The sequence below is a fragment of the Dunckerocampus dactyliophorus genome, chromosome 7, assembly GCF_027744805.1.
Source record: "Dunckerocampus dactyliophorus isolate RoL2022-P2 chromosome 7, RoL_Ddac_1.1, whole genome shotgun sequence".
NCBI classification, from domain to species: Eukaryota; Metazoa; Chordata; class Actinopteri; order Syngnathiformes; family Syngnathidae; genus Dunckerocampus; species Dunckerocampus dactyliophorus.
The window spans coordinates 4,925,203-4,953,075 of NC_072825.1; the positions used below are offsets into that span (position 1 = coordinate 4,925,203).

A 27,873-nucleotide genomic window follows, 5' to 3' on the forward strand; every position below is an offset into this window, starting at 1 on the left:
TATAGATAATAAACTTGATAAAAGATGAAACTATTGTAATGACGCACTCCTCACACCTGATGGCGCTACTGCCAGAGAGCTGATTGGTCAGCGGGCGGGGCTTTCATCACGCGCATAGAAAAGGGGGCTCGGTTGCCATGGTGACAGAAGACGTCTGCCTCGTGCTAATTGCTACTAGCGGTCACGTGGTGCTTGTAAACATGGCGGCGGTCAGTGAAGGGTTAACGTGTCTGACTGCTCGCTGAGGAAGAGGAGGAGGAAAAGGAGGAGGAAGAGCAGGGTCGATGCGTCAGTCGCCGATGATGATGATGATGATGAAGAAAAAGATGATTCTCCGGCTTGGCGGTAAGAAAAAACGTTTTCTTGTCACCTTATTACGTCAGATATTAACATTTTTACACGCACGTCTGTGCACGTATGTCTGTAGGGGCCGCACACGCAGCATTTTGATGACAGTGGTATGTGTCATCATCATCATCATAAGTTCACCTGGACAGCATCACGTGACGAAAACGTGATGGATGACTGAACATCACGGTAGCCTGTATTGATGCTATGCTAGCTGTATGTAACATAAAACAACATAGCAGCTATGGTTAGACAAATTTAAACGTTTTTTTTTACTGCTGCAATGTCACAGTGACATCATTAGGATACCTGTTGTGATGTGATGGCGTCAAAGTGACATCGCTACAATATCTGCTGTGATGGCACAGTCACATCACCGTGATACCTGTTGTAATGTGATGATGTTACAGTGACATCACGACGATTCTGTTGTGATGTTACCCTGATGTCACCACACCCGCTGTCTTGTCATCACCATGCCATCTGACATCAAAAGCACCGCTTACACTTCCTGCTCCTGCAGGTCCTGTGACGTCTTGAGAAGACCTCCCGTGGGGCGGGGAGACGATGGGGGACGGAGGACCCCTCCAGGTGGAGGGCAACGCCCTCCTCAAAGCCGTCTTCCAGGGCAAGCTGAGGCTGACCCGTCTGCTGCTGGAGGGCGGTGCTTACATCAACGAAGGCAATGACCTCGGTGAAACTCCCATCTCGGCTGCCTGCTTGGCGAACTACGAAGACCATCAGACTCGCCACAGGATGGTGCGCTACCTGCTGGAGAAAGGCGCCGATCCAAACATCCCCGACAAGAGTGGGAGGACGGCCCTCATGCACGCCTGTGCCAAGCAAGCCGGGAAGGAGGTGGTTTCCCTCCTGCTGCAGAACGGGGCGGATCCCAGCCTCAAAGACTATTCAGGAAGCTCCGCCCTCATGCACGCTCTCAACAGGGGGGACCGCGACACACTGCAGATCCTGTTGGACGCCTGCAGGGCCAAAGGCAAGGAGGTCATCATCATCACAACAGATACATCTCCGTCCGGTACCAAAAAGACAAAGCAGTACCTCAACTCTCCTCCCTCTCCGGGCGTCGTGGACAAGGTGTCCCCCGCTTGCATGTCGCCATCGGAGGTGGAGATTGCCACTTCATCTCCGGCAGCAGAAGATGGAATGTTCAGCTTTTCCCTGGCCTCCGCCTTGCCTTTACCTTCCTCCACCAAGAGACCACCCCCTCGCAAGCTCCTCAAGAGGCTAAACTCAGAGCCTTGGGGTCTGGTGGCACCCTCGGTGTCGTGCACGGTTCCTCAAGAGAGTGTGAGTGGGCGTCTGGACGAGGAGGAGGGCGGGTGCGACCTGAGCAGAGCGGTGATGGAAATAAACGGACTGTGCCTCACAGAGACAACGAGACCTCTGTTGTCACGGCGACACAGCATTGAGACCCACGACCCTTGTTCGGCTAAAGTCATTGACCGAACCTCGTCCGAGGACTGCCCCATGCTGTCTGCTTCCTCCTGGGCTGACAAGGTCCAACAGCACCAGAGCCTGTACCGCAGGAGCACAGCGCCAGAGGCCCAAGAGAACGCTGGACCGTCCAGTGTTGGTGCCACACAGATCCTTCCTCATCCCAAACTTATCCGTATAGAGCACTCGGAGTTGGACAACCACCTGAGTCCAGATTCCATTCCGGGATCTCCTGACTCTGGGCGAATGTCTGTGGAGCGGAGGAGGTACAACGCTTCCCCCTTGTCTCTGGTCACCAGCTCCTCTCGTGAGTCTCTAGAGAACATCCCTAACTCCGTGTCCCCCATCACCGTGCGTCGACGTACCCCTGGGCTCCTAGAGCGCCGTGGCTCCGGGACCTTACTCCTGGACCACATATCGCACACCAGGCCTGGTTTCCTGCCACCACTCAATATCAACCTCCAGAGACCCATCCCAGACATCCGGGCTGGCAGCAAGCCGCCCTCTCCAGTCCATAGTGGACACAAGATCCTGTGTCCCGTGGCCCCGTCCTCACCCAAACGTGGTCCAGACTTCAAGACCAAGAAGAAGCTGATGAGAAGACACTCCATGCAGACGGAGCAGATGAAACAGCTCTCCACCTTCCAGGAGATCCTGGCCGAGAAGGTCATTGAGTCGAACGGAGACTGATGACCTTTTCTTCAATTTTTGTGCCAACAAAAAACTTGACAGATTTAACAAATATACATTTGAATACCTATAGAAATATATTGTATCTAAAAGAGCTGTCTTTCTGTATGCCTAATGGACTTATTGCAGTACTTGGTACTACGTTTATGTATCTTCAGCAAACAACCAATCACGGGCGGGGCTTAACCATCTCTCGCTTCTTGTTCTTCTCTGCTTGAAGACTTGAAGCTGAAGAAGTTTCAGGGAGAACAAGAGACGTCAAGCGAGATGTCGCCGTCTGCTGGGCTAAAAAGAATTCAGGGTTGACGTTTCCAACCTACAGTTGCCCCGTCCACTTCCTGCACAGAATGACGTTTTCAGTCATTAGACGCCAAATGTGTTTTCTCTTTGCACCAAGAAAATGTGTTTATTTTTATGGACGTGTCGTGGATGAATGGTGAAAATAGTCTGAACTTTTTTTCCACCAACAGAGGGCGCTCAAGGCTCCAGCAGCACCAAAAGAAAATGAACATTATTGATATTTCCATTGATCTGTGGGCTCTTTTGACTCATTCTTTTCCAGTCGTCTCAGTGTGTCTGTGTAGACGCTTGCTATTGCGGCTAATGCTCGCAAGGAGTACAATAACAAAAAAAGTTTGCTTTTTAACTAAAAGAAAACAACTTAAAGGGACTGTATACAATGGGCGCCAACATTGAAATGTGCTGCAAGCATATATCTGGCCCTCTTCCTGCTTTGAGTACATACAGTACGTGATAGCAATTTGGCGAAGTTTAGTTACTAACATTAGCTATCATTGAATGTACAGCCTATTTTAACAAAATGAATGTTGAAGTGTTGATTGTCTCTCTGATACTGCTTTTATGTGTGTCTAGGCACTACGACATGTACGTGAATGCCAACAGCTGTGAGTGACAGCCATGAACGCCAGTTCTTTTATTGGAGCTGAGTGAAAATTTACAACAATTTGTATGCAGCTTAACTCGTAATTGTGAAAAATGTGGACATTTTTGTGTACACTGTTTTTTTAAACCACTATTTGTAACATATGCTAGCAGGTAGTAAAAAAATATATGTAATCTTGAGCCAGTTGCATACAGTCCCTTTAATAGACTTTGTCACCACATGCTGTTGTTCCACATCCAGGCTGCTGGAATGAATAATGTGATCAATAATGTGATAAAGACGTCAATCAGAGTAGGTGACTTGTATTCATAATGCACTTTAATATACTTTAGGCTAAATAGTTAGCATAGCAAGTCAATATGGTGACGTTTATTGATTGTGAAGACGTGCGCTGCGTCCATGCATGTGTTGAACAAATGTGATCTTTTGTACAAAACTATGACTTGTAATTGTGTTGAATAAAATGCGAAGTTTATGGGATTCAAATATGGGAAAACAGTTTTTGGGTTATTTATTAATTCTCTTGATGCTGAATGATGATGTAAAATAATATACATATATATAAAAAAAGACTTTAAAAAAACATTCATTTCTTGAAGAACTTTTTGTTGAGGAGGAAGATGAGCAAGTTGACATTGACTTTTGCTTTGTCGAACATCTTCATCACAGCCACGCCTTCGTATTGCAACTGCAGGAGGTCCTACACACGCACAGTGCAGGGTATTTAGTCGGGTTAGGGTTAGGGTAGGGATGTGCGTGGCAGGGCAGTACCTGGTATTTGAGCAGGAATTGTTCCATGTCGATGCCGAGGAAGCGAGCTTTGATGAGAAAGGTTCCGTTCTGTGGTCCACTAATGATGTCAAAGATGACATTTTTGAACCTTGGAGGAAACAAAATCTTTATGGGATCTAACATTCACTAATTCACAAGAAAGAATGACAGTTAAATCATTCAAGTTGACAGGAGGCCGTCTTTGATTGTCAGTACAACGCCAAAGTCTGGTCATCCAATCAGTGTGGACCATTGTAGAACTTTCTTCCACTTCAAGTGTGGCATGTGTGTTTGGTGCACACTCACTGCGTGCACGGCAGGTCTTCGATCTCCAGCAGAACCCCTTTCTCTTGCAGGCGGGCGGCGGTGTAGCTCACAACAGGAAGTTTCTTCTTCCCTCGGGCATCTGATGCTTTCTTATTGGTGGCTTGACTGCAACCACAGGAATTGAGGAAGGTGAGAAAGACACTCCTTCACCATTAACCTCACAGTGTTACCTGTTGGCTGTCAGGTTGTCCAAACAGGATGTGATGTAATGCCTGTAGTAGTCCACCTGTTCACTGTGGAAGGTGCTTTTTGCCTGCAGGCTGCCAAGAGTCTGGCCAAGTTTCAGAAGCTCCGCCCCACGGCGCTGGCGGTGCAGACGCTGGCTGCGTATGTCCTGGGGGGTGGGGGTAGGGGAATGGGGTGGGGCAGAGTGTCAGCTCACGCAAAGCACAGAGGCCAGCAGGGCCGACACCATGACGTTACCTTGGCGATCATCTGGAGGATGTGGTCTTGGCTGCGTGGCGCTCGGAGTACTCCGAGAGCCTCCAGCCGACGAAGACTCCTCACAATCTTCCTCTTCTTCTCCTCGACACTCAGCGTGCTGTATGCCACGAGCGACGGGTTCCTCTTCAACTTCTCAGGCGTGCACGCATCTTGACGAGCGCGCCGCTGCATCAGACGCTGGTGTCGCAATTCCTGTTTCAACGTAGAAGTAGAAAATTCCACATGGTGACAAAGTCTCATTAACATTCCCCACAAAAAAAAAAAAGCTTCTCAAAATGCTTTTTCTTTGACTTTTTCGTTTTTTTTGCAACGCTACCATAAAAGGCAAAGAATAAAAACATGACTATGACCATAGAGCAGGAAATGGAACTTATCGTAACACATGTCTCTGTCTGGCCTTCTCAGTATAACATGGCTAACGTGGTAAGTAAAGTTAAACTGCGTCAAGTCTTTGTGGGAGCCCACTTGCATCCATCCATCCTTCCTTCCTTCTTCTCTGTACTCCTTTTTTAAGACTGTTATGTGATATGTGCAGATTTAATTACCTGGTCGTGTGATGTTGATGCTTTGAGGACGTCACTCAGAGTCTCACCAGGCTGAGTCCTGATGACGTCAATAATCAACTGCTTTGTGCTGGAAACAAAACGTTCCAACATCAGCTGTTAGCATGCAACAGGTGTGGCTAATCAGCCAGTGCAGGTGACTGGATGTAACGGACGAAGAAGCCAACATACCTGAGCAGCAGTCCTTTGACGTCCGCTTTGTCCTCAGAGCCGTTAAAAATGTCAAACTTGTTAGTGAGCATCAGTGAAACTTCCGTCTTACTGGAAGAGCATTCTGATGCTGGATCAGCTGCTGTGGACAAACATCATCATCGTTGTCTGGTTAGCTGAGAGCATAAGTTCATTTTGTACCTCTCAAATATTTTGAATTATAATGACAGACTAGAACATCATGGTGGCTAAAACGAACAAAAGAACAGTAATAACTGGGGGTGTCACAAGATCTCATGTCACACGATCTTGCGAGATTAAAATGTGACAAGCTCTTTTGTTCCGAAAAAGAAAAGCCTCATGGGCACTGGGCCTGGGACAATAATTAATTAATTAAATCACACAATTAAAAAAAGAGAAAGAATTCAATAGTTTTGCCAGCTTTAATGTATTGCCCTGTTCACACGTGTCTGTTTTCCTTGTCTCTCGCCTCCAAACAGGCGGGAAGAGAGTTCACTCTGTGCATTGTTTTGGCACGTTTGTTCCATAGAACAATGGCATGAATGGAGTGACCCTTTTGTCAGACATAGTCTTTTTATCTTTGTGTTTTAGGCAAAACAAGATATTCACACACATCAGCGTTGGAAAACAGTGATCGCCATTTTGCCTCTTTGTCTCTTTGCCTCTTTGTGTGTGCCTCTTTTCTGATATGTTGCGTACCGAAGCACGAAGTGTTTGTGTTTGGTTCATATTGATTTGGTCCGTCTGCAGATTACTTGATTAATTGAAACAACAAGCTTCAGATCAATCGACTAAGAAAATAAGTTAGTTGTAGCCCCGGTTGGAATGGTTTTAATTGGCTGACAAATCTGGAAGTAGTTGAGCATCCAAAAACGGTGCAGAATAACAATCAGAACAAAACTAATACCAAAAAAATAATAGTGGTAACAGCAGAATAATACTCCAGACCTGCCAACCTTGAAGAAAAGTTATGAAAACTCCCTACCCCCTGCCAACTTGAAAAATGTAAGGATTGTGGGGGATTATTTTGTAAAAAAACAAAAACAAAAAACATGATACAACATTTTTGTCACATTATTTTTTCATATTTTTGCTAGGGTTTTTGTTTAATTTTATTTCTACAATGTGGCAGGCCAAGAAAAAACAAGCCAAGACATTATCTAATGATTTTAAACCTTATTTAATAACAGAACATGAAGCTGCTGAGTTAAGGGTGGGTGTTGGTTTAATTTCGCGCAGAAGTAGATGCGCATGTGTGCGCCTTATAACACTCATATTATAACTGAGTGCTGATTTTAAAGATAGGTACACATTATTGAACATCAAATATATCATCAAATATATCATTATATTAACCAACAGCAGTAACGGTCGTGTCAGTACCTGCAGTTGTTGTTGTACTACTCATCAGCTCCTGCAGGGTGGGAATAGGGCCGAGGTTGTTCAGCAGGACTCCGAGTGGGTCTGACTGGTCAGAACACAGAACCTCCTGATGTTCCAACAAGAGCTGGAGACAGGACCACAACATCACAAAGAGAACTACACTGCCTCCTGCCTGTGTCCATTGTAATGACACCAAAGATGAAAAAGCATCATTTTTAAAAAAAAGATCGCAAAAGTCAATAACAGTCATAATGAAATCATATTATTCATATGCACTCCTTTCCAGATATGCCACAGGGGTCAAAATATCAGGGAACTGTTGGTGATGAAGACAAAGCAGAATGCTGACCTTGTGCGTGTTGACGAGCTCGCTCACGGAGATGTAGATCACGGGTCGGTTGACGATAAGCAGCTCTGAGTACTCGTCCATTCTGAAGTGGTCCTCCGGATCAGGAACATCGCAGACAGATAGCAGGAACTTCCTGTCAGACAACAGGATCCTTTGCATTACACACACATCACCATATATTTACATGATATAATGTACAGGACTGTCAAATGATTTTGAAAAATTAATCAAATTAATCACAGTTGTCAAATTAATCATTTTTAATTAATTACCATTAATCACCATTGCAACTGTGTGAGAAATATGCCCATTTTTAGTGTATTTTATGTACAGAAAGATAAATGACGTGACACATAATCCAAGTTGAATTCATGTTGAGAGTGTAGATGTATTTTCTGGGATTTCCAAGAATGCAGAAAATTGTACTTCACATTAGTGAGTGATAAGAATATCAACTTACTGTTTTTCTTTGTCTTTCTGTTTATTTATACCATATATCCTGTACATCTATAATAGAGACATTGTTGTGATGTTTGGAATGTCCGTGAATGCACCTCGCGGCAGTGACAATGAGGAAGTGTCATTCTGATCACAAGCGGACAAGAGATGTTTTTGTGAGCTGGACATGCATATATGGTGTTGGAATTAAACTGCTGTTGATATGTTCAGGTCAGAATAAAGTTCCAAAAAAAGTGGCAGACTCTGTGTGGGGACGCTGTTGTACTTCCGTCTGCCGTCCTAACAAAGAGGCGTGGGTTTGACATGATGTGCATGCATTAATTACACTAAAAATGTTAACGTAATTAATTAAATGAATTAGTTAATGATCTATTTAAATATCGATAATTCGCTATTTTTGACATCCCTAATAATATAATATAATATATTGTTGATCCAGTCAGAGGAGGGCTGAAGAGCTTTGCACAAGATCTTTTATCTTTTACAATATTATATTCCATCTATTTTCTACACCGCTTGTCCTCATTAGGGTCACGGGTCAGCTGAAGTCAGTTGGGATAGGCTCCAGCTTACCTGTGATAATGTATTATATGATGTATTTTGTGCAATTGACTGGCAACCAGTCCAGTGTGTAGCCCCACCTCTTGCACAGCTGGGATAGGCTCCAGCTTACGCATGACCCTAATGAGGGCAAGCGATACAGAAAATGGATGGATGGATGCTTTATATACGATATTATATTGTATAATATACTCAACTTAGAAAGACATAACATGTTTGGTGTCAACAGCTGAAACAGACCTGAACTTGGTGTGAGTTCGGCTGATGTACTGGTTGAGCGAACTGACATAGGCTCCATCTCCGTGGAAGTGCTTGTTGGCAGCGGCGTGCTGCAGCATGCGAGCAATTGAACCCAGCAGGTGGCGCTGGTCTGGTTGCAGGGCGGAGCCCGCCGAATGCTCCATAATGTCGAAGCCATCTGGAGCCACGATGGCAGGATTCATGAAGCGATAGTAGACCAAGTTGCCCACAACCTGATGGTTAGTGCAGATCACAAGGGGACATGGGATGACATCATCAGCACAACTCATGACATCACACTAAAAACCTTTTGGGGTCCACAACAAATACTCTAATGTGTCCCATTCCAAAAAACATGTTTTTGTCGACCTCAGTATAGATGGATAGACCATCAAGGGCAGTGAAGGAGAAGAGTCAGGCCTGGACCAATGATTTGTGTTTCTCCACAGCAGTTGTCCACATAGTGGCAGTGTTTACTTACCCTTCCCGACCTCCCTCAGAAATCAAATGGCCTCTAATGCTTTAAATGGTTGATGTGAAGCTTTTCTTTTTTCAACCAATAGGAAGGTGGTGTCAGTGTTTCAGTGCAAGCAGATACTTTTGTTTTGCAAGAATATCCCTCTCCTTTTGTCCTGCACCACAAAAATGCTCCAACGAACATGATGACACAAAGACAAAATCATGACAAATATTATTGATCCTAATTCTGGTTTTACTTGACTGATTTACACCATTCAAAACTTGTACATGCACTTTGAAGTCTGCACTTGAAACAGCCTGCGTGTGTCATGCTGCGCCACCTTCGACTGCAGGGGTGTCCATTCATAGCCGGCACCTGTTTGCTAGCAGTAATTTTTACGAGAATATAGATAAAATAGGAGAATAAAGTCAGAATATTAAAAGAAAAAAAATAGAGAAAATATGGAGGAAAAAAAGCATAGAGTTGAAATATTAAAGACAAAATATGTAATTTTTTAAAAAGCCATAATATTATGAGAAACAAAAAGAATAAGTTGCAATCATAGGAATGTTAGGTTTGGTAAAAGTTGTAAATGTACTGATAATAAAGCCAGAATATTTTGAGAATAAAGTCATGTTACCAGATAAAAAGGTACGTGTAAAAAAAGGTGCAAAAAAAGTGTAATGTAAAAAGAAAAAGCTGATATGCTGTTTTCTTCTTTAAATATAACAAACATCTCTGCCCATCTATAGTACATGGGTTGGTTTAAAAAAATTATCCTTTGATTTTTCAGCATGCAGCCCTCGTGGAAAACATTTGGACACCCCTGTTCTACTGAATATGATGCACCAGCGAGATGGATGAGTCCCAAGAGGCTAACATAAACTCAGTTACCTTGTAGAGTTCATCCTCATTGGCAGCAGGAAACTTTGTCCTCAAGGTGTCTCTGAGAACTTTTGCAGTGTAACGCAGACCGTACCTACAACACACACGCACACACATACACACGTGTGTAAAGAGGGGAAGGGAAGTGGTCAAGGTGAGGAGGTGCACAGGTGGAGAGGCCTACGGAAGCTTGTGGAGGTTGGAAGTGATGGCCTTGAGGACTCGCTCGGTCAGGTTCTTCAGGTTGACCACCGCAATGTCAATGCGTCGCTGGACTTCTGGATGAGACAGAGCGTCCTCAGGGGAGACGTCGTAGGGCAGCGAGCTATGGACCAATACGGGTTGATAAAGGTGAGTCTGTAGTTCAACTTAGTGGAATCACTTGCAATCAATCATTCAGACCTCTTTAGTCCAGTCTGGCTCTCAGTCTGGTTAATCCAAGTCTTGTAGACGTCCAGGGGGTCAGTTCTAATGCTGAGGCTGCGGTCCAGCAGGACGTCCTTCAAAGCTGGACCAAGCGCCTCCCGCAGGACATTGTAGCCACGAGCATGGCGGTAGAAGTTCACGAGCATTTTGATGACAAAGGGGTTACCTGTGACCACATCCTGTGGCTGACTGACCTTTGACCTGACACAGAAGTGAACATAACGACTACAGTTAGCATTGCACTCGCTCTTCTTGAAAGAAGATGGGTTTAATATGATGCAACGCTCCCTACTAGACATAATTTAAAAGCTGAATCATGTGGCGTGAATAAAGAACATATGTTAACATTTGCAGACCTGCTAACCTCTTCCTCATTTTACTGCACCGCCACCATTCTACCTTGTCCTGTGCTCTTGACTCTGTCTCTGTCACCTGATCTCAAACTGGAGCGCCTCGGTGAACAGCTGCAGCAGCAGGAAGGCCTCGCGGCGGTCCGAGCCATAGTTGAACAGGCTAAAGACCAGCATCTCCATGAAGGAAGTGCAACGACTCTGAGGCATCAGGAAGATTAGCTGGGCCAAATAGGAGGGCTGAGTCTGAAACACATCAACTTCATTGGACTTCCTGCTCAGAGGTAGCAAATCTGTGCCAGGCTTGGCTCACCTGTAGCAGGTAGAAGAGGTGCTGGTATGCTTCAAGTCTCTCCTTCCTGTCTTTGCTCAGAGCCTTAAGGCCTTTACTTCTCTCCACGTCCATCATGTCTGACAGCTTCTCTTTGTTCTTCTTTGTTAGTTTCTTGCAGTGAGACACCACTTCCTATCGGAGCAGCACACAGGTGACACACAATCCTTCTCGAGCCAAACAATATCCAAGTTTCCCAACCTGCAAAGTGGCTCTGTTGCGGACCAGTAGGCCAATCTTCAGGTCCATGAGGTCCAGGTCGGCCTCCAGCTGACGGTTGAAGCGGATGGTCCTCACCACCTCCTGCCTCAAACGCAGAAGTTCCGCCTCCTCTCTGATGTCGCCGTCACCCAAATCAAGCAAGTGAACAAACTTCCGGACCACACAGAGGGGGGGCGTGTCCGAATGCACTGAGACAGGTGTATTCATTAGTAGTCAGGTGACCATTCAGCCAATCCAAGAAAACACTTTTTGGGGAACCTACCCAGCATTCTGTAGTCTCCTCGTGCCCGACTGGCTCTGAAGAAAGCCTGGATCTTTATGATGGCACCCACCTGTGGACACACAGTTTCTAAAATGACAGCAGATGCACACTCGCTACACTGACGGCAGCTTACATGTTGTTTGAAGAAACTCAATCGCGCTCGATATGCTCTCCTGGCCAACCACATCTTCACAAAGGCCTGAATCTGATAAAAAAATGCACACCATAGATATGAGTGCACCCAAATGGAACTACATCTAGCTGACCGTTACCTTCGTCGCTGCCCTCCAGTTCCTGTTGAGGAACTGCAGCCGCCGTCTGTATGCCCTCTGCTGGATCACCTTCCTCCAGTGAGCCTGAACCCAAAAATAAAACACGAGGCTAAAGACACAGTGACCTTTTTTCCCTTCTAGCCTGGACCACACACCTGGATCAGGATAACAGCGTCGGAGTGGCTGTGTAGGTAGCGTTGGCGAGCCACCACCTGTTGCCTGGTAAGAAAGCCTCTAATGGCCGCCTGCAGGCGAGTGACCAGTGCTTCATTGTTGGCCCAAAGCATGCGACGCTCATGCGCATTCCAAACGCTGCTGACCACTTCCTGTCAGGGAGTCGCATGAACTCAGGTTCATGACATGGGAAGGTGCGCAAAGGTGGTGTGTGTGTGTGTGTGTGTGTGTCTGCAGAGGTAGCACCTGAATCTCGTGCTGGTCCAGGAACACACTGTTGTGCACAAAGTTGTGTGGTTTCTCCCAATGGCCTTCCAGTTTGTTCAGGTGGAAGAAGTACAACGAGCCATCTTCCATTTGGAATCGAACCCATGGACTCTTGTTGTCTCCTGTAACCACAAGACTTTAGGAGCATACATTTCACCTCCTATGATGTCACATCACAACACGTCACCTCTGTTCAGCTTAAGCTGGACGAGAATGTTGAGCCGCTGCTGGTATTCTGCTGCACAGTGACGACTCACACCCTGCAGCGCCATCTCTGGTAGAGACAAAACTCGCAGTGTCTGATGCATCTGTTTCTCTTTCACGGCTTGATTGACAGCAGCAACTGCCAGACACACTGCAGCCACACACACACACACACACACACACACACACTTACTTACAGGCAGTAAATGGGAATGGATCCCACACTGGCTCCACAAAAGTCAGCCGCCTACATCACTACACTACCAGGCACCTGCTAACACACACAGCAATAAGAAACAAACGATGGACTCACGCTTCAGAGCTTTCCGAGTGTCCTGATTGGCTCTTCTCACTATTTCCTGGATATCCGCCAACCACAGCTCAGCTGCGGTGTCTCCACTTTGCTATTTGTTTCACAGAGAAACAAATTACCTCATTAAAACCACTGAATCTACATCACTCGTCCAACTCAAGTTTCAAAACAAAAGTTGTATGTTTGACTTGCCTGTCATAAATGGAGTCAGTCATTAATGTAGTCACCAGTGAAGTTACCTATGCAGTCATTCATGCAGTCACCATTGGAGTCAGTCATGTATTCACCTATGCAGTCACCAGTGGAGTTAGCTAAGCAGTCATTCATGTCGTCACCTATGCAGACATTCATGCATGTAGTCACCAGTGGAGTCATTCGTGTAGTCACCAGTGGAGTGATTCATTTAGTCACCAGAAGAATCATTCATGTAATCACCAGAGGAATCATTCATGTAATCACCAGTGGAATCATTCATGAGGGCACCTATGCAGTCATTCATGTGGTCATACATATAGTCACAGAGGGATCACCTGAGATTTCTGCTGTCTGGTTGTGGTCAGCAGGCTGAGATATCGGCAGGCATTGTTGGGAAAAACCTCCTCCACACCACTAGAGGGCAGCATCAGCGCAGAAAGCAGCTGTTGAGTGTCTCCCATGAACACAGCCTCATTAACCAGACTGAGAGCCAGGATCTCTAAAGGGTTAGAGGTCGTCATTTCAGGCCCATAGCTTGGGGTGTTCAGATAATTAGCCTAGCTGAGCTCTCAGCATGTGATGGCTGCTACGTACGTTGATGTTCGTCCTGCACACAATTGTTCACAGAGTTTATTCCCTCCTGTAGCTGATTCCAGGTCAGCAGTTCTCTGCCTGCCTGTTGCTTCATCCATGTCAGAGACTCAAAGTACCTAAACAAGAAGTCATCATCGTCGTCTTCATTGTCATTGTCATCTGGTAGAATTGCTTACCTGTCCATCAAGGCGTGGTTGACATCAGTCAAGCCCACTGATGGACTGGCCACTGAGGAGCTGAACTGCTGCAAGTTTCCAGTCTCCACCACCTGATTGATGAGTACCACCGCTGACAGCATCTCCACAGCAACAAACATCTCTTCCTGCTGCAGCACACCCTGCACCACACAACACGCATGTCATGTGTACCATGATTGTGTACCAGTGAGCATAGGTGTGTGTTTATACCTGGACCGTCTGTCTCTGTAGACGCTGCAGTTCGCTGTGATAAAGAGAGGCAGCAGATGGGAAGACGGGGGGCAGCTGAAGGTCCGAGTTCATCAGACAGCTGACCGTGTGTCGTGTGTCACTGCCACGTAGTGACTCATTCACACTCTGTACTGCTGCCTCCACTGAAACACACACACAATCAAGACATACCGTCAAGAAGAGGAAAATACTCCAGACATAATCAGGAAGTGGCTCACTCTTCCTGGCTCTGCCGGCTTCCTGGTTGGCAGCGCTCACAGCCTCTTGAAGCTCATCAGGCTCAAGTGGATCCACAGAGCCCTGATCCTGAGGTCAAAAATAACACAAAATGGCAGCAAATGGGTAAAAGTCATGTGACACGGTGTGTGTGCATGCATACCAGCGCCTTCATGTGGCGGTCAGCTGTTAGCTGTTCCAGGTACCACGACACATTGTCACTGTGGAGACCCCTAAGGGCCAAACAAGGCTGCTCAAGAGCACGGAGAAGATAAATGTCATCTGCGGAGTTCAGAGCTTCATCCACCTGTTCCACCGCAGATCTCACTGCAGGTGACCAGTAAGTCCCATTAGACAACAGCACAAGCCACGCCTCCGAGTTGCTGTGACAACCTTCTCACCATTGACCACTGCGATGTTGTTTTGGATTTCTCTGCGAGTCAGATATTCTTCATAGATATCCTCTGAGCCCCCACCCTGAAAAGTGACATGACACATAACAGAACAGTACTTTCCAAAAATGTGTCATGTGTGACTGCATGCTCAAATGCAGCTGATGATCAACAAACTGGGTGGTCTTGCTCGACAACCTTTCCACAGGACTGAGGAATAGAACCAAGCACCATGTAGTTGCTACTGGACTACACCTGTGACACTGGAAGACCACTAAACGGCGCCTCCGCACTCACCCGGCTGGCAGCCAGCTGTGCTTTCTTTCTTTTGGCCTGAAGGAGCATCTCCTGATAGATGCTCATCAGCGTCTCCTGCAGGTCACTGAGCAGGGCGTTTGGGTTCCTGAGAGCCTCTGCGGTGACCCCAAGTTGACCTCTCTCCACGGCCTCATTAATGGCGATGACCGCCGCGTGGACTGATAAGACATTTTGACAGTTATCAATCTACAGCCTGGTGGAATGTTGGAAAGGTGATTTTTTTTTACCTGCAGCTTCATCCACTGACAGCTCATTAGACAGAATTCCTCCAATTTTGTGAAAGGCGGGAAGTTGAATACCATATTTGTCCAACTCAAGCCTCATGTTGTTGATCTCCTCCTCTGAAAGAACGCACACATGCACACAAACTGATGATGTTGCTGTCACAAGGAGATGTCACAGTTGGCCAATAAGAATCAGTTTTTACCTGTGAACTTGACCTTCCCACAAAGGTCCGTTATCTGTGGAGCCAGGCCAAGTCTGTATAGGTACATGCTGAAGACAGACAGGTGAACACACAGGTAAAAAGACAGGTAGACAGACAGGGACAAACACGTAAGCAGATGGAAAGAGGAAGTTACCTGAGCGCATGCAGGCAGTAAATGGCTCTCGGCATGTTCTTCTTGTCGTAAATATCAGTCGTTTCTGGCTGGAAGATCTGAGGAAACAAAAAGAACAAAGAAGAAGAATGCAACAAGGTAAACTTTAATAATAAAATGATAAAGTGGTTATAGGTTAGTTACTGACCGCTGGCAGTCCCAGTGCAGTCATGGCATCCCTCCAGTGATTGATGTTGTCAGTATGTCGGAACTGAAGACCCACAGCCTGATGTCATCAGCACATTATATGGACATTATTGATCAGCAAAGCACAAGATGGATGGACAACATGACAAGAGGCTGTGACTGACAGGTAGATGAGCAACACAACAAAGGGGACACAACCAAGCACTTCCTTCATTGAATTAAGGTTGAGAAAACTGGAGTGCAGTCTGTGTTTCCTTAAAGGATAACCTGACCTGATAGCGCAGTTGCTCCGAGTCATAAATCTTCTTCAGAGGAACGACTGCGGGAGCGAAGCGATGGCCGAGTTTGGCGAGAATTACACCGTTCCTCAACGTCTCCTCAAGCTCGATGGTAGTAGAAAGCTCCTCTCCCAGACACGCCTCCATCCACCTGTAGATGTAAGCAGTTAGCTGACATGATTGGGCGATGATTAAGATCTCCATGATGGTACAAAACAACAGCAGCTCATTAGAGCATGAATTACAACATTTTATAGCATATGCATGTCCATTTTGGACAGGGTGGAAAATTAATTTGTAATTTTTTTTTTTTTTAAGTGACCTCTTTGCCTCCTCCAGTCGACACAAATATTGATATGCAACATTTTGGAGCCTCTGCTCATCCATCTGCTCAGCTGTCAGACGTCCATCTAGTCAAACGACACAACAAACAAACACCATGACAAACTACACGCCTGACAAACACACGTCTCTAAACAAATGTATGATGACAATTATTTTAACATAAAGTTATTAGCTGAGCAGCACTTGCTGTGTACGTTGACACGAAACTCACAGTTATTCTGAGCAGACGAATCCGCCATGTTTGATGCGACGTCAGTCGTCTTCAATCTTCCACACGGTGAGCAAAGGCAATTAATCAAACCAACAGGTTGAATAAGAAGAGAATACCCGATATAGAACGATTGAGCTGGGGCCGTAAAAACGAACCTCTGAAGTGCTCAACTTCCGGTCTGGGGTTTGAAAGCTCGCACCATTCTGTGATTGGTCTAGAGATCTGTAGCCTCTCCCATTGGCTGGCGGGAGCGCGTTGCATTGTGGTCCATATGCCTCAGCTAATGTAAAAGTTTAAACGTGCAACGTTCTCTAGTTAAACTCATTTTCGTTTTCGTACATAAAAATTAAAATTGTTCCGTGAAGCTTGATATTGGTTGTTGTATTTAAATATATACACGTGTGTAGTTATTTTGATATTTGACACGACATGCGCTGATGGCCATCAACACCGGCGGCTGGCGGCTCACCTGTTCCTCTTTTCCTTCGTGGTGATGCCGAATTCTGGGCCCCACGATAAAAGAAAATACCCCTCTAGCCCCGAGCAGCTGTTGTCACAATATCTCAAATTTTTGTCTTAACTTTTCCTTCCTACACAACTCCCCTGCCTCTGGAACCGCCACACAACTTGCCGCCTGGTGGGAAGAAGGTTTCAAAGGGGCCCACTTAGACCAGAACTGGAAGCATGAGAGAATAGAAGAAGGGAGGACAGAAACACACGGGTAGGTGTGGCGCACAAGTTAGGACCTAAGACCAAAACAAAGCATGTTCCATCAAACTGCTGCATGACAATTAATCAAGAAATAATTCCCAATGGACGTGTGTGTCTTCTCGAATGGTGCAATTATCAATCATCCATTAATAATATACAGTATGTATAAGAATACAAGTCGTCGACGACAGCACACTTTCATTTACTTTATTTGGTTGACCTAAAAGAAACAAACTAAGATCAAGTGTGACACAAACTTTAAAGCATCTTTTTTCATGAGAATAAAACATACGAAGAGAATAGAAATGTGTTTAAAGCATTGCTTCATGTGGACAGCAGGGGGTAGCAGCATCACACTTCATCTAAACAAGAAGAACACATTTTGGTTCCGTTGTCGAAGACAACTCAGAAAAGTCCTCTTTGGACGGTAGTCCTCCGTCCGCCTCGTTACTGACTTGACGTGAAACTCCGAACGCAAAAATCTATGCAAGTTTCTAACGACTTCAACTTGACGAAAGTTTTCAATTCAATGTCAACAGTCCAAACATTAGCGCGCCTGTCCTTTCAGACAGACCTTGGTTGCCGTGAAGCAAGGGATGGGATTTGGTTTTGAGGTAGATCTTGAGCGTAAACTGGCAGAAAAGGTCACGTGGTTTGGTGTCAAGGTGGTTCTCTTTGGAGGTCAACATGTTGGAGAACTTGACGTTTGTGAACACGCAGAAGGCAGACGAGCTGTGAACATTATGAAGATGTCAACCTGCTCACGTGATGAGGGCGAGGGTCCACTTAGAAGGAAGGCCTCAGTGTGCACACTTTTGGTTTCAAAAGGAAGCTTGTTGAAGCTTCTCCTAGGTTGTTTGGGTCCACTTTTTTGGCTTTCGGTGAGGAGGAAGTCATGTGACCTAATGTAAAGCTGTAAAGGGGCGAGGTCTAAAGGCAAGAGGTGTGACTGTCATGTGGTGGAGTCATTTCCAACATGACCATCACAGGGGAAGGGGCGGAGTCACACCTGTGTGGGCGGAATGTGGAGATTAGGAATGATATTTCAACAGGGTCAAAGTTCAATGGACACCTGCCTCGTCTCAGCGTCCTCGGCTGAAGCGCTGACATCACTCACAGCAGGCGGGGGTTTCCTGCAAAAAATAAAAATAAAAAAAAAAATCTCACCCATGAAGAAGAAGAAAATTATGTCTCACCTTCGTCTGTAGCCCAGCAGGACGAAGAGTAGGAAGCAGAGGACACACGCCACACTGCCATGGACGCCCAGCAGCACCGTCCACCTGGAACTCTCAGACCAGTCGCACTTGCAACTCGGACCTGCTGATGAGACGCACAATTGTTTGTCCTTTTGTCTCGACTGGTCTTTTTTCATCTCTACCTGCTCTCTTGTCTCTACTGGTCTTCTCTTGTCTCAACTGGTTCTCATGTGTCTCTACTGGTTCTCTTGTGTCTCAATTGGTTCTTTTGTGTCAACCGGTCTTCTTTGTCTCTACTGGTTTTCTTTCATCTCTACTGTTCTTCTTTTGCCTGTATTGGTCTTCTTCAGTTCCTTTTGGTCTTCTTTTGTGTCTACTGGTCTACTTTTGTCTCTGTTGGTCTCCTTTTGTCTCTGCTCATCTGTTTTTGTCTCTACTGTTGCCTGTCAACTGTCTAAATGGAAATGTCAAACATTCAGTCAGAGTTCAAAGGTCAGGATGAAGCTCCTACCTGCTGCAGTCTTTTTGTCCTCCTCCAAGGACACGAGGTGACGGGTGACTGGACTTTCTCCATTCCCGTTAAACGCTGCCAGCTGGATCTCATAAAGTGAGTGTGGTTCTGCAAGAAGGATGACATGGGCTGGTTCGAGTGTGAAGTAGACTAAGCTAATGCTAACCAGCATGCTATGTATAGCCAGCTAACTAAACATCCGGTCCGTCCCCACTGAAAGATTGTGTCACACTGACCGAGGTTGGACAAGATGTGTGTGTTGATATGTCCTGGAAAGGTTTCCTGGCCCTTGAGATGAGGGTTGGAAACCCTGTAGTACTCCAGTCTGAAGCCCTCCACCTTGCCTGGCTTACTGGGCAGATCCCAGTACACCCGCAAGGCCGTCTGGTTCAGAACCTTTGTGAGGAAACTGAGAGGACTGGGAACTGTGGACACACACAGCCACATTAAGAGCTTCCTAGGGTCTGAAGATGTCCCCCAAACCCCTCTTGCTCGCTACTCTATGTGAGCTTGGTTGTCCACCTACCGCCCCCTAGTGTGGTGGAGATGACGACGCTGGACTGTCGACTTCCTCCCAGAGCAGAATAAGCCTTCAAGTAGATGGAGTAGGTGGTGGCTGCTTCCAGGTTGGAGAACTCGTGACGAAATGTGGTCTTACTGACGGCCTCCTGTAGCTCTTCACTGTCAGCCTCTGAGAACAGGTCAAAGGGCACAGGTCATACTTGCACCAGCTGTGAGTGAATTTTTGTTTTCAAAATGTTTTGAACCTGGTCTGGTGGTCTACGTGGCATCGCTGACTTACCTCCAAGCCTCCGGATGTGCAGGACATATCCGATTATATGCTGGCTGACGTCTTCTGGTGGCTTCTCCCACGTAAGATGAAGGCTACTTGAGCTAAGGGGCGTGACCAGGAGGCCACTCGGGGCTTCGGGCAGGTCAGGTCCTTGGCTGATGGCCAGACGGGCGCTGGCTTGGTTGGCACCGGCGCTGTTCTCGGCGATGCACTGGTAGATGGCCTCATCACTGGGGGCAATGCGGGTGATGGCGAGCGTCCTGGTGGGGGACACACACAAACTGAATGAGTGCATTGCCATGACAACACAACTTGAGGACTATGGCAGATTCCTTTCCATATGAATATAATGCTAGTTAGCTTGCATGTTAATGTCTCCTGCTTGTCTTTAAGACAAGAATAAATGGAACAAATACAACCATGAGTAACATATAATGGATGGCGATGATATAATTACGTGTTTCCATTGGCGAGCTTGATGTTGGCACCCAGATCGAGTAGTTTTCCGTTTTTGAGCCAGATGATGTGGGGCTTGGGAACGCCGGTCGCCGAACAGCTGAAGACAGTGCTGCCCCCTGCTGGCCGGGAGACCGTCTGGGGCCAGTGGACGAACTCAGGGGGTGCTGCAGGATGAGACACGTCAACAACAGGAAGCAGACTTCTAGAAGTTCCCTTTTATTTAATGATGAAACATAAAATGTGTAAATTGCAGCAGTTGCTGTGTAACATGGTAATGACATCATCATTGTCAGAGACATCTGCTGTCTCGTCAGACGGTCTCCATGGTAAACATGAATAACTTTTGAAAGCCCCGCCCTCCGCTCCACTTCATGTGAAGACAAAAGGGTCACGGGTCAGAGGTCAGGAGGTGAGGGGCTTCAGAAGAGGAGGAGGGCTAATTAGCATAAAATATGGACAAACTAATGAATCAAGCATAATAATAATGACAACATAATAATAATAATGGTTATTATGTCAACAACGGGAGAAGTTAATTTGTGTAGAAAACATGAAAAACCTGAAAAGCTGGAGAAATGTCAAGGGCTGAAGGAAGAGCTAGAGAAAATGTGTGTGTGAAGATAACAATAGTGCCAGTAGCGATCGGGGCACTGGGGGGCAGACTTTGACTCGTGGCTGCTGCTCTCACATCGCAGTTTGAGTTGTTTTTGAAATGTTTGTGTAATTTGCAGGTTGCCAATGAATGTGTGGCATTGTATGGCTAGTCTAGTCTCCTTGAATGGGGTTGTCGCTGCCTCAGAGCCAGGTTCTGGCAATATAATAAACTGATCATCATTGCAAGAACAAATGTAAATATGTGCGTGTGATGATCATATGACTTCTTCTCATGTTAATTGAATCTCAGTGTGGGAACTTCTCTGACCTCTGACCTGTGTCTGTCTGAGCTGCAGCTGCTCTTTTTTGTCCATTTGTTTACACAATTACACGCATACATCTACACACACGCACACAAAAAATGCACGCACATCTACACAACCGCATGCAATGACACACGCACACGCAATGACATACACACACACTCACAAGAAATTACACATGCACACACACATGCATGCAATGAAATACACAAGCACACACAAAATGAGACACACATATACACAATGACACATAAGAGGCTGAAAAGTCAGAGGTCAGGGGTGTGAACTTGACCTGAATTGACAAATGTGGACAAGTTCAAGATCAATACACACACACACGCACACACATAGTGACACATGAGAGGCTGAGGAGTCAGAGGTGTGAACTTGTCATGAATTGGCAAAACTGGACAAGTTCAAGATCAACGCACACACGAGGAAGAAGTAGAAGGAAAGACGAGCACGTGTCGGAGCCCACCTTGCACCACGAGGCGTCCGAGCGCCGTACGTCGAGATCGACTTCCCGGACGGTTTGCGGAACAAACATAAACTCCAGAATGTTGGAGCGTGGCGTCTGAGATCATCAGGTTCCCGCTTCCCAAAACCTGGACGCCCTCCACGCCGATGGAGCGGCCGTCTGAAACATGTGTCATCATGAGCTGTCGCCATGGTTACACGCTGAGCGTGTGTTACGTGTTGCACTTACCAAGGCGACTCCACGACACGATGGGCCGCGGGTTTCCTGTGGCAATGCATTCCAAGATGGCGGTCTGATGGACGTTGATGGTGAGGTTCTGGGGACCAGACAGGATGACGGGCTCCTTGTAGGTCCTGGATCCTGCCCCTGGACACGCACAGAGAAGATGGCGTCAAGAAGGCACAGCACGTGCGTTCTGCGCTGGAGCGTTGCTTACGGGTGACAGACAGCCGGGCCTCGTGACTGTAGCGCGTCTTGGCCACGTTGGACGCCACGCAACGAAACAATCCGCTGTCATTTTGGCGAACGGCGTTGATGTGCAGCACGCCATTGGGAAGCAGTGTATACCTGCACGGCAGCCATATTTGAACTCACAGTGACTTATAGAACTCACATGTTGATGTGTACATGAGCGTGCGCGACATACCTGTGGTCCTGGGTGCTCAGTGGGCGTCGGTCTTTGTGCCAGCTGATGTTGGCCTCAGGGATACCGTTCACCTGGCAGGTGAGTCTGGCCACGCCCCCTTCATCCACCACCACTGACTGTGGGTGGGACACAAATTTGGGGAGGGCTAGGAGGCCGACGAGGGAGGCGGGGTTAAAACAGGCTCACCTACATGCTAAACACAGGTGGAGGTCATGTGACTCACATGCCAGCTGCACTCGGGCCTTGCGGCTGATAAGCATGCCGTAGCGGTTCCGGGCAGCGCAGTCGTACTCGCCGGCGTCTGTTGCGTTGCCCCGCCTCTTCTTGGAAAAACTGCTGATGAGCAGCGTTCCATTTGCCAGCACTCCTGTTTCCACAGCGACACCGTCTTTCCTCCAGGTGATGGAGATAGGCCCCTCCCCCTCTACCAGACAGTCCAGCATCAGTGGGCGGTCTTTCACGGCGATGACATCACTGGGCTCTTTCAAGAAGGACAGCTCAGAGGCCCCGCCTACACCTGACAGGTGGCAAGGTGTTTTTTTTTTTTTAATAAGAAAACTTCCAAGAACACCCAGCAAAAAATACATTTATACATGATACCTTTTACATTACACTAATACATTACACTAATACTGCACTTTTACCGTACTACTACACTCTCACAGTATTATTGTACTCTTAAAGTAATAGTAGACTCATAAAGTACTACTGCACTCTTACAGTACCGCTGCACTCATGCAGAACTTGTACACTCTTAGAGTACAACTATACTCTTACAGTGCTACTGTACTTCTACAGTACTAATATACTCATACAGTACTACTGCACTTTTGTAGTAATACTCAAACAGCACTACTACACACTCTTACAGTAATATTACACTCACACTCTACTACCACTACTGCTACTACGCTCTTACGATACTTTTACACTCTACTACACTCTTACATTACTAATACAGTCATACAGTACTACTGCTCTCATACAGTACTGCTGCACTCTTACAGTACTACTACACTCTTACAACACTAGTACACTCATGCAGTACGAATCAAACAATACTATTACGCTCTTTACACAGTAAAGCTACTCTAATACACTACTACTACACTCTTACAGTATTCTTACACCCTTAGAGGACTACGACACTCATACAGTTCTAGTGCAGTCTTACGGTACCGGTGCACTCATACAGTACTACTACACTGATAGAGTACTACTTCAATTACTATTACTATTTGTTGATGCTGCTACAAAACAGGATAAAAACAATAAAAGTATCATCTCGGTGTTGAGTTTCACTTTCACTTTTCAACTTGAACTTGCATTATTTTCACAGGCCCCTCCCCCCAAGCATGTTTCTTCCCAGCTGGTCTTAGCCCCTCCCCTCCAAACAACACAAAAGTCTGAGCCCCCTTCTAAGTATCAATACAACAAAAGCACAAAAGTCTAACCCCCCTCTCCCAGCTGTGTCTTCATTTACATTTCCTAAACACAAACGCATTGTGGTGGTTTGAACATTTCTTCATCATCAATTAGTTCCATCTTCTCATGGAAGGTTGGAGGTCAGGGTTCACCACTAGCACTGTTTTTTTTTTTTTAAGCTGTTACTTTGCAGTTTTGATCGTAGTTCTTGTTCAATGTTATCAATCCATTCGGTCTACCTCTTTCTCATTTCCCCTGTAATTTCCCCGGTGGGAGCTGCGTTCCAAAATGGCTGTATCTGATTGTATGACCGAAGAACATGTTTTTCCATTCCAGAATGTCCATCATTAGCACTTTCTGTTGATGTACCATTGTTAGTGTTGTTTTTTCTTTCTTTCCATACCTTTGATATTTTACGTGTACAGCGCATCGCAAAAGATTCCAATCTTTTCGCAGTTGATTTAGCGATTGTTCAAGGTTCCGAGCCATGACATAAAGTAGATGTTGTAAGTATTCTAAACCTTCGCTCTAAGGCCGTTTTCCTTGATGTTAAAACTGCCAACATGTTACTGAAAGCTAAGGGTGTCACAACATCGGGCGAGATTAAAACGTGACGAGATTTCTCATTCAGAAAAAAACTCTATCATGATAATAAACAAATAAATCACACGACAAATGAAAAGGAACTCGATAATTTTATTAGCCTCCACGTGCATGCATGAATGTGCCTCCAAACAAGCAGTAAGAGAGTTCACTATGTGCACTGGTTCAGCGCCTACACGTTTCATAGAACAATGGGGAAAAGAGTGAGACCTCTTGTCAATCATACAGTCGCGTTGCTCCTGTGGGGGCAGGCGGGGTCGATAGCATACATACACAGCAAAAGATTGGAGCCTTGTGAGGAGCAATGCAAAGTATCGTAGAGGAAATTAGGAGGGAAAAAGATGCTTGCAAAGCCAAGTGCCACACCCGCCATGTGGGAAGATTAATGGGCAGGGTGAGCCCATCAACACGCAGAGCCAGTATGTCAAATTATTTTGACAATTATCATTATTTTGGAATTATTATTTTTTATTTTAAATTATTTCGAAAATTGCAACATAAAAGGCAACAAAACAAACTTGCCCACCTCAAATATCCGCCCTACCCACTTTTCCAATTTCGGAAAAAAAATACACATAGAGATGCAGAGCCTTTGTGTCCCAAAAGTCAACACTCACTGAGACATTTGGTTGGCAAAGTAAATACAAACGGAACAGTGCAAAATGGTATGCGTTCACAGAAAGTCATCGCAAAAGAAATGCTGCTCTTTAATACAGTGGGAAAGGCAGCATTTCAAGAAATGCTGCAAACATTTTACAGACCCTATGAATTGCCTGCGAGAAAATACAAGTCCCAAACGGCAATTCCACAACTTTACAGAGTGAAAGATGACATATTAAAGGAAATATTGCACTATTATGATATATTATTATTATTATTATATATTGTTATATATTGTCATAACATTAGTACTTTATTTGGTCAAAAAAAATGTTGACAATAATATCACATAGCATCAATCTGTGGGACCTGCACTGTTTTGTGATGTGGTTAAATAAAAATAGTTGGTTTCTCCTGTCGTATTTTTTCATTGTACTTTCGTCGACTCAGTCTAGTGCATCGTCTCATCTCGTGAGTTGTGTATCTTGTGACACACCTACTGAAAGCCCTTCTGGCTATAACTGGTCTATGTTTCATTTCTTTCTCACATGATCCCTCCATTGATATTGTGTGTCCTAAATATTAAAATTCCTCAATTAGATCAATATTTTCACCATCTATTTTTGTATTGATTGTGTGCATATGAATGTTCTTGCTTGAAATAAGCACAACCTTGTTTTTTGTCTTTTTTGCATTTATTTTAATTCCGTATATTGTTCCCCGTATTGTTGATGTTGATTCAGCAAGCAGTACGGTATCATCTGCGTATCTCAAGTTGTTCACAAATATACAGTATTAAAAACGGAATGGGAATAAATACATCCTTATCACAGGCCTTTACTTCCATTAAATATTACATTTGAAATGACATTTACAAAATTCTTATTCATTGACATTGACGTAGTTGTATTATATTTAACATATTAACATTGAATGTATTTATTTGAATATATTTTGCTCATTTATTGATTTAGTTTTGCAGGTGAAGACATAGACACATGGTGTGAACATGTGTGACATTAATTCAGGATGAAATGGGGGAGACAAACACCCCCAAATCCTCATCAGGCCTGCAGATGGTGACCTCATCCCCTAAAGGTCATGAGAGTCTGACTTTGACCTTGACACCCCCCACACACAATCAACCTGCCCCCCCCCCCTTCATGATGCCTTACAAAAAGAAGTAAGCCTCATTAAAACACAAATGTTATATACAATATACCGTTAAATCTCACTAAAACAAATATTAAATATAATACATACTGTTAAATGTAATTAAAAACATAATACATAAAATATACTGTTAAATTGTATTCAAACATATTAAATATAATATATTGTCAAATGTCATTAAAATTATTAATTCTGCTTATTAAATGTAATATATAGTACTGTTAAATTTAATTAAAACATATTTAATATCATATACTGTTAAATCTCATCAAAACATGTAAAATATAACATTTTGTTAAATTTCATTAGAAAATATTAACCATAATATATCGTATACATCTCATAATAGCATATTTAATATAATATTTTATATATTATGTCAGTGGAGAAAGTCTTCTCAATGACATACACTCAAGTTCAAGAGCAAAGCACATACACACGCACGCATGCACACACAAGCTTAAGTGCAAAACACACACGCACACACAAATGCACACACACTTAAACTGAAGAACAAAACACACACAACGACAACAATGCTGCATGACTTTTTGTTCTGTGATTTGAAGAAAAAAACTAGAATAAATTGTTGCATTTCTTCTTCATGTGACAAGTAAAACATCAAATAATAAAGAAGGGCAGTAAAAGCATATTAAGCTTATTGTAAGGTGCATAATAATAATAATAATTATTATTATTATAGATTTTCATATTTATTGTTCCTTAATACAAAACAATTAGTTGGCTTGTTATAAGATTGTTGATGAACATTGTAAGAATAATAATAATAACATACCTGAGCAGGACATCCTCATCATTATCGTTATCATCATTGTCATCATCCATGTCAACTTCATGTTTTCAAGTTTTTAATCCAAATGTGAGGAGACATCCAGACGACACACATCCAGACGACACTTCTTCGTCTTCGTCTGTCCAAAAAGATGGAGCTGTGACAGACCGGCTGGGTGGAGCCTCTGTGAGAGGGTTGGGTTCTGACAGTGACCCGGAGGTCAAGTTTGGAGCCTCCTTCAACTTGAACTTGACCACCAATCAATGACTGAAATGGTGGAGTGATGAACTAAAAGAGTTTGAAGGAACATGTGAGGTGTCTGGGCTGGTCCACTGATATCAGGCTGCAGTGATTACTCAGCCCTGACCCTACTTAGTGTTGCTTTTATCTCCTCCATATTCTCCTTCATGCTATTTGTCCATAGATTTATTTATGCATTTGTTGCTTTATTGGTTTAATTGCTAGTGTTCTTCTGCTCACGACACAGCAAAGAAACATCTCTTCTTGTCCATCATCATCATCTTCCTCAAAAGCTAATATTCATACCACCATTCTACAACCCCTGGCAAAAATTATGGAATCATCAGTCTCGGAGGATGTTCATTCAGTTGTTTAAATTTGTAGAAAAAAAGCTGATCACAGACATGACACAAAACTAAAGTCATTTCAAATGGCAACGTTCTGGCTTTAAGAAACACTAAAAGAAATCAAGAAAAAAGATGTGGTAGTCAGTAACAGTTACTTTTTTAGACCAATCAGAGGGAAAAAATTACGGAATCACTCAATTCTGAGGAAAAAATTATGGAATCACCCTGTAAATTTCCATTCCCAAAACTAATATCTGCATCAGATTAGATCTGCTCGTTAGTCTGCAGTTAAACAGGAGTGATCACACCTTGGAGAGCTGTTGCACCAAGTAAACTGACATGAATCATGGCTCCAACACAAGAGATGTCAATTGAAACAAAGGAGAGGATTATCAAACTTCTTAAAGAAGGTAAATCATCACGCAAT

General features: G+C 44.7%; 3 protein-coding genes across 5 annotated transcripts; 1 reads left to right on the plus strand and 2 right to left on the minus strand.

Annotated features, from left to right (window-relative positions):
- Positions 1–185: 185 nt before the first annotated feature.
- On the plus strand, positions 186–3,949 carry LOC129185519 (ankyrin repeat domain-containing protein 34A). The gene is made up of 2 exons (XM_054782703.1): positions 186–345; positions 872–3,949. The coding sequence occupies exon 2, from the start codon at positions 916–918 to the stop codon at positions 2,491–2,493; it is 1,578 nt and encodes a 525-aa protein (XP_054638678.1). The 5' UTR covers positions 186–345; positions 872–915; the 3' UTR covers positions 2,494–3,949.
- On the minus strand, positions 3,823–16,725 carry iqgap3 (IQ motif containing GTPase activating protein 3). The gene is made up of 38 exons (XM_054782701.1): positions 16,555–16,725; positions 16,321–16,408; positions 15,993–16,149; positions 15,722–15,799; positions 15,556–15,632; positions 15,402–15,469; positions 15,202–15,315; positions 14,954–15,132; positions 14,666–14,741; positions 14,428–14,591; positions 14,267–14,354; positions 14,028–14,191; positions 13,797–13,957; positions 13,621–13,736; positions 13,362–13,525; positions 12,832–12,922; positions 12,502–12,669; positions 12,294–12,436; positions 12,029–12,199; positions 11,874–11,957; positions 11,735–11,806; positions 11,602–11,671; positions 11,319–11,527; positions 11,100–11,252; positions 10,869–11,032; positions 10,413–10,637; positions 10,195–10,335; positions 10,020–10,104; positions 8,666–8,898; positions 7,406–7,538; positions 7,057–7,180; positions 5,674–5,794; positions 5,485–5,572; positions 4,919–5,131; positions 4,666–4,829; positions 4,475–4,600; positions 4,169–4,277; positions 3,823–4,097 (listed from the first exon to the last, which is right to left on the minus strand). Exons 1-38 carry the CDS (start codon positions 16,580–16,582, stop codon positions 3,984–3,986), a joined length of 4,923 nt encoding a protein of 1,640 aa, XP_054638676.1. The 5' UTR covers positions 16,583–16,725; the 3' UTR covers positions 3,823–3,983.
- Positions 16,726–17,480: 755 nt separating this feature from the next.
- Positions 17,481–27,407, minus strand: LOC129185401 (immunoglobulin superfamily DCC subclass member 3-like). 3 transcript variants are annotated; one of them, XM_054782443.1, is made up of 14 exons: positions 26,863–27,407; positions 22,489–22,782; positions 22,266–22,410; positions 22,056–22,186; positions 21,848–21,985; positions 21,620–21,778; positions 20,223–20,388; positions 19,775–20,025; positions 19,499–19,663; positions 19,209–19,397; positions 18,973–19,080; positions 18,462–18,582; positions 18,342–18,398; positions 17,481–18,274 (listed from the first exon to the last, which is right to left on the minus strand). In XM_054782443.1, the coding sequence occupies exons 1-14, from the start codon at positions 26,921–26,923 to the stop codon at positions 18,196–18,198; spliced, it is 2,064 nt and encodes a 687-aa protein (XP_054638418.1). In that variant the 5' UTR covers positions 26,924–27,407; the 3' UTR covers positions 17,481–18,195. The 3 variants fall into 3 exon arrangements, with proteins under 3 accessions (XP_054638418.1, XP_054638417.1, XP_054638419.1); XM_054782442.1 differs by having other exon boundaries at positions 18,462–18,585; XM_054782444.1 differs by lacking the exons at positions 17,481–18,274; positions 18,342–18,398; positions 18,462–18,582 and adding an exon at positions 18,744–18,915.
- Positions 27,408–27,873: the final 466 nt, after the last annotated feature.

What these genes read in the sequence shown, in the direction of transcription:
- LOC129185519 (XM_054782703.1), top strand. Translation starts at nt 916, where the DNA reads ATGGGGGACGGAGGACCCCTCCAGGTGGAGGGCAACGCCCTCCTCAAA.
- iqgap3 (XM_054782701.1), bottom strand. Translation starts at nt 16,582, where the DNA reads ATGGCGGATTCGTCTGCTCAGAATAACT. An exon ending in CGGAGCAACTGCGCTATCAG is followed by an intron (nt 15,800 to 15,992) that starts GTCAGGTTATCC and finishes TGATGACATCAG; the next exon opens with GCTGTGGGTCTTCAGTTCCG. An exon ending in TGGGAAGGTCAAGTTCACAG is followed by an intron (nt 15,316 to 15,401) that starts GTAAAAACTGAT and finishes GCGTTCTTTCAG; the next exon opens with AGGAGGAGATCAACAACATG.
- LOC129185401 (XM_054782442.1), bottom strand. Translation starts at nt 26,923, where the DNA reads ATGAAGTTGACATGGATGATGACAATGATGATAACGATAATGATGAGG. An exon ending in GATGAGGATGTCCTGCTCAG is followed by an intron (nt 22,783 to 26,862) that starts GTATGTTATTAT and finishes GCCACCTGTCAG; the next exon opens with GTGTAGGCGGGGCCTCTGAG. An exon ending in GCACATCCGGAGGCTTGGAG is followed by an intron (nt 19,664 to 19,774) that starts GTAAGTCAGCGA and finishes ACCTGTTCTCAG; the next exon opens with AGGCTGACAGTGAAGAGCTA.